This window comes from Podarcis liolepis, assembly GCF_965112155.1.
Source record: "Podarcis liolepis genome assembly, chromosome: 9".
Classification (NCBI taxonomy): Eukaryota; Metazoa; Chordata; class Lepidosauria; order Squamata; family Lacertidae; genus Podarcis; species Podarcis liolepis.
The window spans coordinates 41,390,607-41,407,921 of NC_139564.1; the positions used below are offsets into that span (position 1 = coordinate 41,390,607).

The following is a 17,315-nucleotide window of genomic DNA, read 5'->3' on the forward strand; positions in this document are numbered from 1 at the left end:
TGTGCAACTCCTTACATCTCAACCACACACTATGTGATGCCCTGCGCTCATCATGGCTATGCTCCTTATCTCATAGGGCATGTCCTGACCAATATGCATAATGGATAAGTAAGAGCCCTCCCAATAATTTGGGGTCATGGGGCTCATTTGAAAAACCTCAAAAAATGGCAATGTTCAGAATGTCCCCCCTAACCCAACAGCCCTCCCCCTAACAGCTGAGTTTGTTTGCTTTTAAAAAATAAAAAACAAGGAGGGGCAGAGACCTTTGGCGGACACCAAAGGGATATCTGAGAATGCCAGGGACACCATGAGTGCCACATTGGGGACCCCAGGGCGAGATCATGCACCATGCTGTTACAGCTTTTCCAGGGGGTTGCCAACTTTTGCTGGATAATGAAGACAGATGACATTTTGCTCACAGTGACATACGCACTTGACATTCACAGAGACATTTACATCTACTTTTGTTTCTAATCACTTTGATTTTGAAGACAGAAATGGAAGAAGACAGATACCATTTTAAAACGCCTGTTATGAATGCAGAGAATCACGGCAACTCTGTATAGTCTGGCTGAGCCTGATTCAAAATCAAAGGAAAGGAAGACTGGTTTGTGTGAACTTTGTATCGGCACATCTGCTTTTCTGTTAATGGGGGGTGGGGGGTGGATTTTATTATTTATTTATTTTTACATTTTTAGCTTTCAATGTGCATACAGTGGTACCTCGGGTTATGGATGCTTCAGCTTACAGACACTTCAGGTTACAGACTCCGCTAACCCAGAAATAGTACCTCAGGTTAAGAACTTTGCTTCAGGATGAGAACAGAAATCGTGCGGCGGCGGCAGCAGGAGGCCCCATTAGCTAATGTGGGGCTTCAGGTTAAGAACAGTTTCAGGTTAAGAACAGACCTGCAGAACGAATCAAGTTCTTAACCCGGGGTACCACTGTATTAGACAAACACCGTCTCCCTCGGCCTGAAAGCGAGATGAGCGCTGCAACCCCATAGTCACCTTTGACTGGACTTAACTGTCCAGGGGTCCAAAACAAAAAATAAACAAAAAATAGATCCAGGTTTTTCAGAAAAAGTGTGGCTCTTTCGTTCAAATACATTACAAGTTTATCTTCTGCACTGTTTTTGTTTAATTTTTGGAGCTTGAATCAAATATACTAAGATCAACTGTCTAATTCTAACACAAATAAACAGTGTACATTATTTTTAACAGACAGCAGTCAGCTGAAGATCTTGCAAGGGTGCCTGCAAATTCTACCAGCAACATCTTAAATAGACTTCTGGTTACTTACGATCCCAGGATAAGACCAAATTTCAAAGGTTGGTTAATGTACAATAACCTCAGTTTAGCTGTTGAAGCTACTTAAAAATTGTGTGTGTGTGTGTGTGTACCAACAACCAATTACATTTTATTCCCTTAATCCTATGGAACGGACTGATGAGATTCCAGTCCACAGTAAACAGAGAGGTAACTGAGCCCTTTAATCTTAGCCTGGCTTGTGAAGTTAAAAGAGAAAATCAATTACCGTATTTTTTGCTCTATAAGACGCACCAGACCACAAGACGCACCTAGGTTTTGGAGGAGGAAAACAAGAAAAAATAATATTCTGAATCTCAGAAGCCAGAACAGCAAGAGGGATCGCTGCGCAGCGAAAGCAGCAATCCCTCTTGCTGTTCTGGCTTCTGTGACAGCTGTGCAGCCTGCATTCGCTCCATGAGACGCACACACATTTCCCCTTACTTTTTAGGAGGGAAAAAGTGAGTCTTATAGAGCAAAAAATACGGTAATCACTTAGGCTACAATCCTGTGCATGCTTACTGAGAATACTCCTGAGTAGAACTCGGGGCAATGGCTAGTAAGTATCAGGTAAAGTGATGGGCAAAATGGAACCAGAATAGAGACTCAAAACCAAATTAATTCCATTATTAAAAACTCCTGTGGGGGGTTGTGCCTTATTCATCTCACCTGCCTCCGAAGGCTGCCCTTGTGTCCTTGGTTTGGAAGGAGGCCAGGCCCAGATGCGTGACTCAGGCAGAGAGGCAACAGGCAACCTTCTCCTTGGAAGGTGGTTCATTTCTGCCCATCTGCATCAGGGGGATTGTAGAGCAGAGGTGGTTAAGTAGATGCAGTGAACCAGATCCTTATTTCTCCTCTTACCGAGCCAGATTGTGACATGGGGGTGGTGATACCCACCTGTCAATCACATGATGTCACAGTGACATCAAGTGACCCATTTTTTTTGGCTTCACTATTTGAAAAATGTTTTTTTTTTATTTCCCTAATGCTGTTGTGAAATTTGAAATGTGCTACTTTACCTGGGATTATTGCCTTGCTGTTACATGTACATCTGGGGTTGTATCCAACTAAGTTATATTTCAAGTTGGCCAATTCAAATTTATAGGCCTAAGTGAGTGATGTCCATTAATTTCAGTGGTTCTGTTCTGAGTAGCACTACATTGCTCAACAACTTTGGCAGCCCTATTAATATATCTCTATCTTTTTTTCTCTCCCAGTTCCTCAGCCTCCCTACCCACTGCATGAGTCTTGAAACAGAACTATCCCAATTCTTTTTGTTATAAAGGTTTTTTAAATGTGGGGAAGAGAGTGTTTATTTTTATTTTTATTTTTGAAAACTATGAGACTTATTCTCTCTCTCTCTCTCTCTTTTAGGAATTCCAGTTGATGTAGCAGTCAACATTTTCATTAACAGTTTTGGATCAATACAAGAGACAACTATGGTAAGGCTGCTGTTTCTTGGATATCTGCTTGTGGGTTTATTAACATAATTTATAGTCTACTTTCCATGAAACCAAAATAGAGTGTGTAGACATGATTCTAGATTTAGGCTTCGTATGTTGCCATTTTCTTGCCTGTCTGATGCATTCTATAATACATTTCCAATAGGACTACAGAGTGAATATCTTCCTAAGACAAAAATGGAATGACCCTCGACTTAAACTGCCCACTGACTGGAAGGGGTCTGACTCTTTAACTGTAGATCCCACCATGTTTAAATGTCTGTGGAAGCCAGATCTGTTCTTTGCAAATGAAAAAAATGCCAACTTCCATGACGTCACACAAGAAAACATTCTTCTCTTTATATTCCGTAATGGAGACGTACTGGTCAGCATGAGGTACTTTTTCTTTTCAACTGCAAAGTTTTATTATAGACTTTGAGCAAATGAAAGTCACTGCTTGATTAACTGATGCACAGATTTGGGATTTTAAAAAATAAATAAATAAAATTAAGAAGTACACGATACTTTTGAGAAATAAAGTGGAGCTACTATATGGTCAGTGAGCCTGAATGCTTGCTTGAAAATTGTGAGTTAGAATGGCTGTTGATCTTAAATGGTATGGCTATCTGCAATCTTTCTGGGGACATAAACCACTGGATTTTGGAAGTTAGAAGGGTGTTCACATGTTACATTCAACAAGTGTACAATGAGTACCTGTGTGTGCAAATAATTGAGCTATGCATTCATGCAGTTTTATAACGTTGAATGAGTGTAGTCTGTATACTTGCATACACAATAGCTGAACTGTAGAAAACATCAAATCCTTCATACAATGTAGAGACAGCTTATACCTGTATTCAGTGTAACATAAGAATAAGACAAGCACAGGGATCATTCTCTTCCACTGACAATTTCTCACATTCACAACTCCACATGGACACTATACAGATAAATCCACGAGAGCCTGATCATGTCTCTGTGCTGTATGCTGTAATGAAGCATGTGTTTTCTACGTGCTGAAAATGTTGCAATGAAACTCCCCTAGAGTAGAAAAATAAGTGCATCTTTATATGAATACATTGCATACTGATCTGCTACATTTGTGAACATGAAAACAAACAACAGCCACCACCTCCCCTTTTAACTTGAAGGTTGCTTTGAATTGCTCACAAGCTTTCGGTTTATATTTCCAGATTATCCGTTACGCTTTCCTGCCCGTTGGACTTGGCCTTGTTTCCTATGGATACACAGCGTTGCAAGATGCAGTTGGAGAGCTGTATGTAAATCAGATTGTGCATAAAAATAGCTACCGCTTCCTGTTGTGCCTATATAAACTGAAGAAAGGATACACAGTGCACAATACTGTTTGAATGTGGACTTGTACAATGGTTTCAAAAAATCATGTTCATTGGTCTCTGTCTTTTATAATTCAACCCATAGCTGTGGTACTTTGATCCTATGCATCAAAGTACCTGGGAGTAAGTCCCACTGAACTCAGTAGGAGTTATGTCTGAGTTAAAGTACATATAATTGTGCTCCATAGGCCTGATCTTAAAATAATTTGCTTGGAAGCCCAACTGGTTTTCACTGAAATTTATATCTGTCAAATGCTGTTAGGATCATGGCGTAGTTTTAGCAGGGATGCTTATCAACTTCAGGGATTCTGTATCACAAGAAGGGTGATGTGGGTGGGTGGAACCATGCCAAAGTAATGTATGTGATAGGGAGGAAAGACCTGTGGACCTACCTCCCTGCTCCTTGCCTGGATTCAGGTGGGGTGGGGTAGCAATGGGGTTGCATGGGGAAAAGATTCACAGGTTGGATATCAAAAGGGAGAAAGCCCAATCCTCAGTAGAGACATAACTCAACTTTGAAGGAGGCACCTGCAGCATAGTTTCAGAGGACAGTCTTAACCAAATGAAAGGTTCTTCAAAGAAAAGGTGGTCCTTCAGATAGCCTGAAACCAGACCCATATAGGGCTTCTCGAGTCAAATAATGGCATGCTGAATTGTGTCTGAAAACAAACCGGAAATCAGGGAAGATGTTTCAGCAGCAGTGAAATAAGACCAGCATAAAGAATACCCATGAAGTAATGAGGCTGCCAAATAATCTAGGGCACAGTATGACTGAGAATTGTAGAGGTGGAAGGGACAACAAGGGACATCTAGCCCAACCCCCTGCTATGAAGGAATATAATTGGCTATTGCATCTGTTATTTTTGTCTCTTAATCCTTTTTCCCCAAACACCTAGTTGGTTACACTACCGATGATTTACGATTTATCTGGCAATCTGGTGATCCTGTTCAACTGGAGAAAATTGCTTTGCCACAATTTGACATTAGGAAAGAAGATATTGAATATGGGAACTGCACCAAATACTACAAAGGAACTGGTATGTACTATTGAACATTGATGAATTTCATGGCATGGTCAGACTCTGATCACCTATAGCAGTGGTGTCCAAACTTTTCAAAGAGGGCCAGATTTGATGAAGTGAAGGGCCAACCAAAGACCAAAGTTGTTGAGCTTTTTTAGGATTGCACCCCAGGAAATAAAGTGCCACAGGGACCAGCGGGCTGGATTAGGCCCCTGAAATGGACATTGGTTGGCGATAATCCGTCAAATTCTGACTTTCAAAATAAAATAAAATTGTTTGGATTAATGTTTAGAAGATCATTGGCATATTAACCACAAAGTGATTGGGGGAAATGCTCTCGCTAAAATAAGATATCAGAATGGAGGGGAAGTCATGTTTTGTTTTGCAGCAGTTTATGCAGTCCCAATATCTGTCTTATCATTCAAAATATCTTGATATTTCTAATGGGCTATCCAGGGAGAACAGCAGCAGCCAATATCGTACCCTTTAGATGTTGCTGGTCTACAGTTCCTATCACCCTTGACTATTTGCTGTGTTGGCTGGGGCAGATGGAAGCTGGAATCCAACAACATCTTGAGAGCACCACATTGTCTACCCTGATGCAGGATATAGATAGCACTCAACCCTATGAATGGTATGCTTATTTGTGAGATAGAACATGTATGAGAAAATGCACCTATATTTCTGAATGGTGCCAGAAACCGTAAACAGAAATATAATATGTCAATTACTCTGGATGTGAGTGAAGCAGTTGATGATTCACCACTTCCAGAGCCCAACCAGAGTGAAAAGTGGTGCATTTTCAATTTTCTCCCCCAGCATTCTTCCTCCCCCTTCTCACTGAAACCAAAGGTGGGCAAATTACTCAGGCGATCTTCAGGCTGGTACAAGTAAGGGGCCCAGTCGTGGGGAAACAGAGGGGCTTTGGCTGTAGCAGATCCAAGACTGCTTCTACCACACATATGAAACCTGACACCACCAACAACTGGTGGAATCAGCTCTATGCCAGTGGAACTTTTTGCAGGTTTGAGGTTGGAGAACCTCCCCAGAGGACATGACCCTTCCTGCCAGCAGTCCTTTTTCCACCAGTGGAGAGGCACCTCTACTCAGTCCTAGCCTCCTCCAGTCAGCAGATCTGGGGTTGGGATTGCTCCGTTCCTTGTTACACTGAAGAAAATTAACCATATAGGCAAGAACTCCAAGGAGAGGGGGACTGGGTCTGTCAGAAGAATAGGTTTTTCACTGACTGTCCTAAAACATGGAGCTAGAGCCTAAGCAGCAACAGACCTGTAACATTTGCCTGAGGGGGTCGCCTGATCTGAAATTCAGCAAGTGCACTAAAATAGGGTTTGTTCAAGCGATGCATTCCAAGTAGAGCTCTTGGTGATGTAGCCAGATAATTTTAGACCTTGGGCTTAATGGCCTGGACTATATTAAATGGTCTGATTTGGGATTGGCCCCATATAGAAAGAAGAGTCAGAATGGATATTTTATGATGCAAAAAATAATAATTTCTACCCTGGTGGTGCCATATACCTTGTGATGGAATTAATGGTCTCCATTATCCTATTTTGGAGAGGTCAGAAAGGGAGTAAATTACAACAAAGTCAGTCAGGTTAGATGTCTGAAACCAACAGTTACAACTTGTTTCATCCATGTACCTTATGATGTAATTGTTGGTTCCTGGAAGCAATTTTGGCAAGGCTTCCATCTGTCAAGTGACCCAGCAGTTGCTCATGAGATGGGTAGTGTTGGAAATGCCATGACTTTTGTAAGCTGTCTAGGTATCCTTTGTACTTAATGACATGTATTTTCGGATACTGGCTCTTCTATTCTAATACTTCTGATGGTTTGATGTTCAACCAAATACTAGGTCTGTTAAGTGGTTAACAAGCCAAGCTTATTACATGAACAGGTGAACAGATTAGTACTCATTATGAAGTTGTGCCACACTTTTTGACAACAACAAAGAGAGGTGCTGATATTGCGTACCATAGAGTACCCCCTGAAAAAAGGACTGGTTTCACCACTGAAGCTACTGCATTAAACCTTAGTTCCTGAAACCTGATCTGTGATACCTGGTTTATGCAGATTGCCGCTAGGTAGCTGCAGATATTTCTTGTTAACTATGATTGTACTAACTGGCCTTGGTAATTACTAGATGATTAGCCTAGTGAGTCATGCTAGTTGACATTATAATCAGCATGGGAGCATTATGATGAGGTATGTAAGAGGGGGAAATAATCAGACCCTCATCAAAGTGATCAGTGGAGGGGGTGGATTGCTGACTCATTTGCATTAGAGCTTTATTTTTGCCTGACATCAGTCCATTAATTAATTAATTTCATAGATTCAAAATCAGTTAATGGCTTCAGTACAAATGCTAGATTTTTGTGTGTGGGTCTAACTGTAGTAGCAAGAAGAAGAAATTCTTAGACTGCCGCCATTTTATGGGGCAGTATCTCATCATATCCTGAAGATTGTAGGAGAACATAATACAATTACAAGGTAATTGCATTCAGAAACAAATGGCATCATATATTTTATTTAGTTATATCACTGTTTCTTCCCTATTTCATTTCATTTCTCTATTAAGCAGTGATTGCCAAAGTCCAGCTACCAAACTAACTCTCGTTGTTGCCCCAGGCTGGTTTGTACAGCTGCATATTCTTTGACTGGATTTTGAATCAGATTGTAATTCTGCAAAAATGAGATGCAATGTGTGTATTGGCAGCTACAGCATGGGGATTAATTGTTCTCCCAGTTATGTGCTTACTTTTAGAGGAATTGGAATCCTGATAGCACTTAACACTACTAAACGTATGCTAAAGAGCAATCCAGCAAGTTTCTATGCCAGGCAGGGAGGAGAGTTGGATTGAGTTGTTGCAGTCACTTTGCTTGGCTCTGCTGTTACAAGGGCAGGGCTGAGACAAAGGGATTCTGAGCCAGTCTTGTAGCCATCACCTGCTGTGGCCTCATCCAAACCCAATTGTTGCACCAGCCTAGACTTGGTGCTGGGATTGGCCCTGATCGCCCTGGCCCTCCTCCACCTTCTGTGACCACTGTGGTGTCACTGCTTCATAAACACCACCCTCAACAGGGGATAGGAGTTAGGATTGCACTCTTAGTGTGTGGGAGCAAACATGGATAGAAACAGCACAAGCAAGAGGAAGTTTCAAGATATCTCTTGTGTTCAATTTTGACTATTGAATTATTATTATAATGAAACTGCCAGCTGACCTCCCTTAATGTGAAATTTACATTGTTCATCTCGGTGACTAGGAATGTTATGCTTTCTATTGAAATATAATATAAGGGCTTTTAGTCAGAGCAGGAGTGAATTTCTGACCTAACACAAACAGCTGAACACATAAAAGTCATATATAGTATGGAAAATGAAATAAGAATTTGACAATCTGTGGAATCCGTTTATAAATGGCATAGAAAGCATTCCACTAGCTGAAGATCATAAAAGAGGAGAGGATCAAATAACCAGTTCATGTTCAATACATTAATTAGACAATTTTGCTCTTCATGTTTTATTTAGTTGTATTTTGTCCTGGACTTTTTAAATGATTAGCAGCGAACTTTATGTTTTATTATGAATGTTTGTACTTAGATTTGTTGTGTAAAGAGGTTGGCTAGAGAGTGGTCAGTCCTGTGTCTGAAGCTCTGCACTCATGTGTCACTCAAAATTATTGAGAAAATTCATCCAAACATTATTTTTGTATTTTACAAGAGGAGATTTGCACTGTCACACAATGAAATTTCATTACATAGGTTTCATTTCCCACAAAAAATAGGAAGTGGAATACTGCCATATTGGCTATGGCATAATATCTGCTTATGTTTTATATACAAGAAGATGTAATCCTCTTATGGAAACAGACCTGCCCTTTTTGTCACTACAGGCAGAGGAGGATACTGTATGTATATGTGCACATATGTGAGTGTGAGAAACCTCTTACATTCACCAAGCCACCTTCTTGCTTTTATTTTTCTCCTGTCAACTGACACAGTGCTGCTGAAAGCAGATATTCTCTTTGTTCAATCTCCCCCCACCCACAAAGTATTTAAACCTGAATTAGGGCAAGCTCAAAGTTCAGGACAGCTTCCTTTGAAATCATATGAAGAACCCACAAAATGTGGAGCAGGGGGCTGGGTGATTTTAAAGCATCCATATCTGAGACCAGGGGCTTCTAGAAACATGAATACCTAAACGTGTCTATTCTTTCTCCAAAGGTTACTACACCTGTGTAGAAGTGATCTTCACTTTAAGAAGACAAGTTGGCTTTTACATGATGGGCGTTTATGCTCCCACGCTGCTCATTGTCGTCCTGTCGTGGCTCTCATTTTGGATCAATCCTGATGCAAGTGCTGCAAGAGTGCCTCTGGGTAACCTGAGTTTCATCTGCTGTCAGAACCACCCAGTGTCACCCAATGTCTGTTCTGTGGTTGCTTCAGTAGCAGATTTCATTGGATTACTGAAGGCAACTCAACTCTCATGGCATGCTCTTCACTCTCATCCCAATCTTCTCTTTTTCAGTCCCATACATGTCTCCACTTTTTAAAAGACAAGATCTGTAGCCTATAAACAGATTGCTCCTGTCTCTGCTCACTAAATCACCACTGTGGCCTGTATGAGTGCAACTGTGAGTAGAACTTCAGAAGCATTATCAGCTTTGGGGTGCAGGGGTAGAATAACAGATCCTGGATCTTTAAACCTTAGCCAGGGGGAGTATATGGGGCTTCACCAACATTTGTTGAACATATGGAGGGTGGGATGATGAAATGCTATGATACCCAATTTCATCTGTGGATTTCGGCTGAGAGTGAGTCCCACTCTCAAGTGAGCATTTCAGCAACAGCCCAGAGAACTTGGATTCCTATTTTTGTTTCATCACCAATAGGTTTGAGGGCACCCCCCCCCCCAGCAAACCAACTTAGGACCCATCCAAGCACTAGCCTGGCTTTAGTGTAAGCTGGTTTCTCAATGGGCCCTAGTGAATTCTAGTATGCACCCGCAGTGCCCCTCAAGCTTACCTAATGGTGGAAAGTGAGTAATGGCGGCTCTAAGCAGCTGTCAGATGTTGTACCACAAGTGCCAAGTACCAAAATAGCCATGAGGTAGACAGCAACAGCGGCTCTTTAAGCATCCTAGCAGCTGCCATGTTCATTTCCTAAAATGACCTTGATGTTCAATTGTTTCAAGAGTGATGCTACATCCAGGGCACTGGAGGAGTTGGAAATAGTCTGGACCCAGCAGTCCTTTGAACACCAGTTCCCAGACTACCCTTTCCCCAAAAAAGTAAGCTTAAGCTGCCCTGAGCATGCATCTGTGTTGGTGGGCCCTGAGGCCCTAGCAGTTTTCCAAAGATACCATGTGATGCTGTTGCCCCCTTCAAGGAAACTTGAAGATGGTAGTGCTGATGGTATCGCACAAATAAGTTTCAGACTTAACTATGAACTTTGCAAATAGAAAAGGGAGACAAGACAAGCTGTCACCAGCCAAAGGGAAAAGGCTGCACAGGTACAGTCCTCACTGAAAGAGGCCCCCACATTTATTCAGTTTGTGGGGTGGTCCTAAGTCACTTTAGCAGGAGGGAAGATGGCGTGTCTTTAGTTCTCTCTGCATAAGAACAAGGACAGGCTCCTCTGAATCAAAAGTTGTTGTTGTTTAGTCGTTTAGTTGTGTCCGGCTCTTTGTGATGCCATGGACCAGAGCACGTCGGGCACTCCTGTCTTCCACTGCCTCCCGCAGTAGGGAATCCTTTTTAGACCACATGCCAGAGGCAAAAGAGGGTGAAGCATTCCAAGCAAGCAAAAACTCTGAATTGTGGCATGAAGGAGGGCTGGCAAGGGGTGTGGCCAAGGGGGGGGGGAGTTGCAAGCGCTAGATAGAGAGGTCTGGTGGGGCGTATTTTCCCACCTGGTCTGTGGTCTCTCACCCAGCCTATGGTCTACACAACCTGTTGTCCTCCTGTTGGCTAGGCCCCAGGGCCTTCAAATTCCAGCATGTTTAGAAGCCCTTCTCTGACATTTTCTGAAGCCATAATACTGTTGGTTTCAGAGCAAAGTGGCTACTTGATAGAAATCTTTCTTCCACCCCCTTCAGCCAGATTACACATTTCCTTTGAAATAGAGTAAGATCTTATTCTTTTCCATCTCTCTGAGGCTGAACTTTTCACCCTCAGATTCAAGGCAAATGGAAAGTAGCAGCAGGCCACAGTGACCTCCGCTGCCCTGTTGAACAATGCAATGAAAGGACAAGCTGAACTCTTTTTCTAAAATCTGAAATCCATTGACTGAGGTTAGTTTTCAAACTTTAAATGGCTGTGAAGTACAAGGTATTTGAAGGACTATAGAATGTAGCTCTACAAAGATGAATATCCTTGGCTCTTTGCTGTCAAAGGTAGAGAATTGTTAAATTCAACACACATTTTTCGAAGTAGCAACATAACAACAGGATGGACGCTTCAGACTGTTTTGAGATGTATAAAATTAGTACCCATATAGACAACCACTTTGATTGCTACATTCCCTGCAGGGAAACTCAGGAGCAGAGACAGCCACCAGTCAAGGCACTCGGTTTCAATATTACTCCATCATTTTGTGACATCTAAAACACCATTTGATTGGTGGTAGGAACTAGCACTGATAAGGGGGAAAGACATAGTTGTGCCAAGATAAATAGAGCAGTTAGCAACAATAAAAACCGTTTGTAGCCATCATTGCTTATATATGTGTTCAGAATTATTATGTGATCAGTGCATGCACCGGAATCCATAATTCACCTTGTACATTCATTTTCATCTCCTGCAAAGCATATGTGGTGCATCAGCAAGTCCTGTTCCTTTTTAGGAAATGTCATCCTTTAGGAACCGGCAGCATAAACATGGGAAGAGGCAGCAAAGAGGGGAAAGGGCTAGCAGCGCAGGAAAGCTTCTATTACATTCTTGGATCTTTCCCACTCCACTTTAGGTATCTTTTCAGTGCTCAGCTTGGCCTCAGAATGTACCACGCTTGCTGCCGAACTCCCCAAAGTGTCTTATGTGAAGGCCTTAGATGTGTGGCTAATTGCCTGCCTTCTCTTTGGGTTTGCTTCGCTGGTTGAGTATGCCGTGGTTCAGGTTATGCTGAACAACCCAAAGCGAATCGAAGTTGAAAAAGCCAAAATGGCCAAAGCAGAGCAAGCAGAAGGGAAAAGCGGAAATGCCGCTAAGAAGAATACTGTGAATGGCACAGGCACCCCTGTGCACATCAGCACTTTACAGGTAAGTGCCCTTATTGTGTCTTTACTTTTGCAAACTTGCTCAATTTTCGGTTGTTTGTTTTTTTAAGCATAGGGGGCAATGCTGTGTAGATGCTCGATTGGAGGGTTTTTGCCTAAGCAGTTCATTGTATTTGATTGTGATGCTGCGGGGAAGCATTTTTGAAAGTTTAAGATGCTTGCTGAAAGAGCTGCTGAAGTAGGCACACAAAGAAGGGTAAAAAAAACCCAGACTTGTCCCTGCCTTTAGCCAGAGGGAGTTACCTGCCTCAGGGAGCTGATTTGGGGTGTCATGGCAGCAAATGGTTAGGTATCCGATTTATTGTTTTATTTTTACTGCAAGGGAGGGGGAAAGGCACTTGTGGGATTTTCTTGACTAGCCTTAGGGTAATATGTGCCATGGCTTGTGGGGAGAGGCATCATTGGCTGTTCCAAAATGTCATGGGAGGGCCCTGAGAACAAGAGATGTGCAACCGTGGTCCTTTGCATCAAATCCTAAGGGGTGCCATTCAGAACAGCCCTGTTTTCTTAGAGGCTGCACAACATTGCCGTGGCAGTATAATGTAGTATTAGGTATCCTTGTACTAGGAAGATGCTTTAGCCATAAGTTGGATTAGTCTTTTAGCTCTTTAAATGAATCAAGTCTTTGACCTCAGGAAATTTTCTATTGCTGTCCATCATAAGACAAAATGTCATGCCTTGTGTTAAATGCTGTGATCCTGTTCCATGGACATAATTGATTAACCCTTTTAAAAAAGGAAAGAAATTGCAATTCCTTGGGAATGGGGAGGGTAATTACAGCTGCACTTGCCTTTCTCACCAAGAAGCACTAATAATAATAATAATAATAATAATAATAATAATAATAATAATAATACATTTTTTATTTATACCCCGCCCTTCCCAGTTCAAAAACCGGACTCAAGGCTGCTAACAACAAATTTAAAACACTTTAAAACACTTAATTATAAAAGCAGCATAAAATACAGTATAAAAACCATGAATAAAAATCAAAAATCAATTAGATAATCCCCAGGGCTAGCTGGTCCTACTTGGCCAGCAAGGAGGCCAGGGGAGAATTAGCTGTGGAGTCTCAGAGTGGGTGATCTTCATAAAAGGGGAGGGGGAGGGAAGAGAAGGGAAATAAAAGATCAGGCTAAAGTGCTACAGTCTCATAACAGAGGAAGCAAAGGAGTGCATCCTTTCTCACCGTGGAGCATAGAAATGCTCTCTCTCACACCCTCCAGCTTTACTCTTTCCCCATCCTAACCCTTACCTTTGGTGTGTGAGACACACACACAGGGTGCGCCACATTAGAGAGAGCAAAAAATGTGTGACGGTGTCAGGACAGTGTGTGAGAGGTCTGTGTGCCTATATTAAGTAAGGCTAGTTGTATATGTGTGTGTGTGTGTGTGCTCCTGCCTCCGTCCCTCCAGGTTAAATGGACCTCCAGGGCCAGTGATGGAGCTGCATAACAGAATGCATTTATTGTCTCATCAATTAACTCAGACGGTATTTTCATGGCTACAGTTGAGCATCAGGATGATTGCGCAAAACTAGATCAATTATGCAGAAGATGCATAGATGCATTGCTATTGCTTAATTCCAGCTGACAGTCATGGGGAAATGTACAGTTTAGCTTCCCCTCTGAACAGTAGGAAAACATCAGAGTTTGTTCCCTGATGCCAGAACCTGCCTACCAAGAAACAAATTACCATCTTGCACCCTCTAGTGACTCTTTGCGGCATCATCATCATTTGTAACAAATTCTTATTGCACATACGTAGTAGGCTATGTTTCTTAGTGAAGCAGCGGGGGTGGGCGCTTAATAGTTCAGTTCAATTTGAGAATTCACACATACCGTGCTCCTGTGCCAATCAGTGAAAGGAGTCCCTTAGTTAAAATTGTATGAAATTGTTGTGGTCTCTTCCAGTGGTTTTTTTTAAAAAAATAATAATATTTTATCAATAACGTTTCCTTTATAAGAAGATAGAATGAGAAAAAAGAAAGCAAGAAAAGTGGATGAGATTGAAAAAAAGAAACAATACTTACCATTCATTAATATACAGAAATGCATATTCTCATTATCCTAATATACATATACTTTTCAATAACCTAATATATTCTGTGTAAACCCATTCAAAATACCATTGTACTTATCCAAAGAAAGTCTGTGTCTATAAGCTGTCCATTCATATGTTGCCACTGTGGTCTCTTCCAGTTGATCCCACAGCTCTATCCATTTTCAGTTTGTGCTTTTGAACATACGCATGACAGTGCTAGCTCTGTCAGTAGAGCATAAGACTCAGAGTTGTGGGTTCAAGCCCCATGTTGGGTGAAAGATTCCTGCAGTGCAGGGACTTGAACTAGATGATCCTCGTGGTCCCTTCCAGTTCTATGAATTACCTGATTCTATGGTTGTTTCAAAGAAGGTCCCTTTTTACACTTCCTTTAAAGGCATACATTCATTTTTCTCTCACTATTTCTGAAGATAACGTGAAAAATTAATGTGAGAGGGTGTGCTTTTTTAAGGCCCAAATATTCCAGTCTTTCCTTGTAGGGAAGTTGATTCTTGCTTTGGGTTCCCCAGTCCCTCAAGTTTTGAAATATCACATTTTCATCCTGCCCGTTTAAAGATACTGCGCCCCCATCTAATAAATATGCATTGGCTTAAAATAATGACTTTGGCATCATGCATGTGATGAATATATTTCTGAAGGTGATGAAAATGTAGGCAATCAATCCTAAAAGAGAAATAGGTATATTGCTTGTGTATCTTTTAAAACCTCTAACGAGAAATCTCCTGTCTCTTGCTTCTGATACAAATCAGCACAGAGTCACAGTTTTGGCTAGCATTGTCCATTCATATGTCCCTTCATAGTATTATCCAATCACAAAAAAAATTCCCCATGTTTTCTTTCTTTCTTCATTTGTGCAGTTTGTCATCATGAATATTTTCTGAAATTCCTCACAATGCATTTATTTTTTAAAAAGGACACCCCCACCCAACTTCTGTTCAGATGGATAAACATAATTTGCTTTTGAGCAGATTGTTTAGGACTTTATTAACATAGATTTTAAATAAATTACCATTATGGTTCCAGAACTCTGACTCTTTGATAATGACAAAATGTGTTCAGCATGAAAACTTTGATGGATGGAATCTGAATTGAGCCAGGCAGATGTTTATTTGCGTTTTTAAGGCATATATATATATATATATATATATATATATATATATATATATTCCAGCTGTCTTCATATTTATCCCAGAGTGGTTTAAAAATCCAATTGCAGATTAAGCAAGATATACAGTAAAACAATTAAAATCAATACACAAATAACACAATTGGAACAGCAGCATGAAAACCTGGCAGTTTGGTATATCTTACTTGCATGTAATTAACAGAGCAAAGGAACAACTGGAATAGCTGCAGAGTCCAGTCGATTTAGGGGCCCATCTAAAATTACAGTGCACCCCTACCCACATCTACTCAGAAGAATTCAGTGGGGTTTACTCCCAGGTAAGTGGGGTTAGCACTGCAGCCTTAGTCATGAGTCTCAAGTTGCAGCTCAACCCATATAGAATAGGTTAGCTAATGTGGTTGTGTGCTTGCTATTGAAACACTAGAGTAATTCATGGCTTCCGAAATGCTGTTTGTTTGTTTCCCTAGGTTGGGGAGACCCGATGCAAAAAAGTTTGTACTTCGAAATCTGACCTGAGATCCAATGATTTCAGTATTGTTGGAAGCTTGCCAAGGGATTTTGAACTGTCAAACTATGACTGTTACGGGAAGCCCATCGAAGTGAACAGTGGGCTTGGGAAGTCTCAGGCAAAGAACAACAAGAAGCCCCCTCCCCCCAAGCCTGTCATCCCATCAGCCGCCAAGCGGATCGATCTGTATGCAAGGGCGCTGTTTCCATTTTGCTTCCTTTTCTTCAACGTCATATATTGGTCCGTATATTTATGATAGACCTTTTTATTTTTGGAGGAATAAAGAAGTGTGTGCAATATATGCCATTCCATTCCATCATGAAGGCCGGTCTGCAACAATTATTTTGCATTTGCAAAGCAATATATTGCATATTAGATGCCCTATGTGACTGTAATTGGGGGGTGGGGAGAGAAAGGGGCATCCTGGTTTTGAATGAAAGCATGACACCGCAATGTCTGTGCTTGAACCAACTGTTGTATATAAATGTACAGCGTACATCCTGCTTTAGGAATATACGAAGGACAACGCATACTACATTATTGAAGCTGGACAACACTCCCTATGAACATAACCAAGAGTCAAAGTGTTTCTGATAATGAAACCGATGTGCACGCTGATTACCAGTAAGATCAATATTCTAGTATATGTAGTATTTAAAAGTTCTCCTTATGACTCTCAAAGCCAAGACCCATCTTGTTCTTGTATAAAGTTAAATGGCACTGTGGAAGAACAAGCTGATGTTGTAATTCAAATCATGTAGACTTTGTAAGTGGGCCAAGTATATCTTAAGCTGATCTTGTCTATGTGGAAAAATAAAGATCAGAGAATTACTAGTTTTGCAAAATCAGATCATTTATTTAAAATTGCACCATGTGTTTCAGCATGAGCCAAGTGTGCTGCCAAACATTGTGGATGGAGACTGGCCCAGTGCAACGGACTTTGAAGAAGCCCAGGGCTAAAGAGTTCTGTCCTATCTATAAGTTCATTTACAGTTCTACTGTAAATTTAAAGTTCATGTACAGTCCTACATACTCATTACACCGGGGATGGAGACTTGCAGCTACTACACTAGTAGAATGCTGCTGTTTCTATTAGATGCTCAGCCTGGGAAGGGAAGGATCAAGTACGGAACCAGAACGTACAAAAATAGTATAAAAAATTCAGATACAGCATCTGTGGAAATGCTGCCAGCACCCACCAATC

General features: G+C 41.2%; 1 protein-coding gene across 4 annotated transcripts in view; it reads left to right on the forward strand.

Moving 5' to 3' along the window:
* GLRB (glycine receptor beta) overlaps positions 1-16,942 on the forward strand; it is a 28,570-nt gene extending 11,628 nt beyond the window's left edge. The window contains exons 3-13 of one of the 4 annotated variants that reach the window (XR_014529913.1): positions 1,224-1,330; positions 2,682-2,749; positions 2,916-3,145; positions 3,943-4,025; positions 5,001-5,141; positions 9,369-9,521; positions 9,673-9,778; positions 10,339-10,434; positions 11,321-11,436; positions 12,108-12,400; positions 16,071-16,942. Coding sequence is in view for 1 of the 4 variants with exons in the window: in XM_083520065.1 (XP_083376191.1) it covers positions 1,224-1,330; positions 2,682-2,749; positions 2,916-3,145; positions 3,943-4,025; positions 5,001-5,141; positions 9,369-9,521; positions 12,108-12,400; positions 16,071-16,367 (1,372 nt within the window). In the remaining 3 variants the exon portion in view is untranslated. Of the gene's footprint in view, positions 1-1,223; positions 1,331-2,681; positions 2,750-2,915; positions 3,146-3,942; positions 4,026-5,000; positions 5,142-9,368; positions 9,522-9,672; positions 9,779-10,338; positions 10,435-11,320; positions 11,437-12,107; positions 12,401-16,070 lie in introns of those variants that run through there. The other 3 variants (XR_014529914.1, XR_014529915.1, XM_083520065.1) reach the window with 3 other exon arrangements.
* Positions 16,943-17,315: the final 373 nt, after the last annotated feature.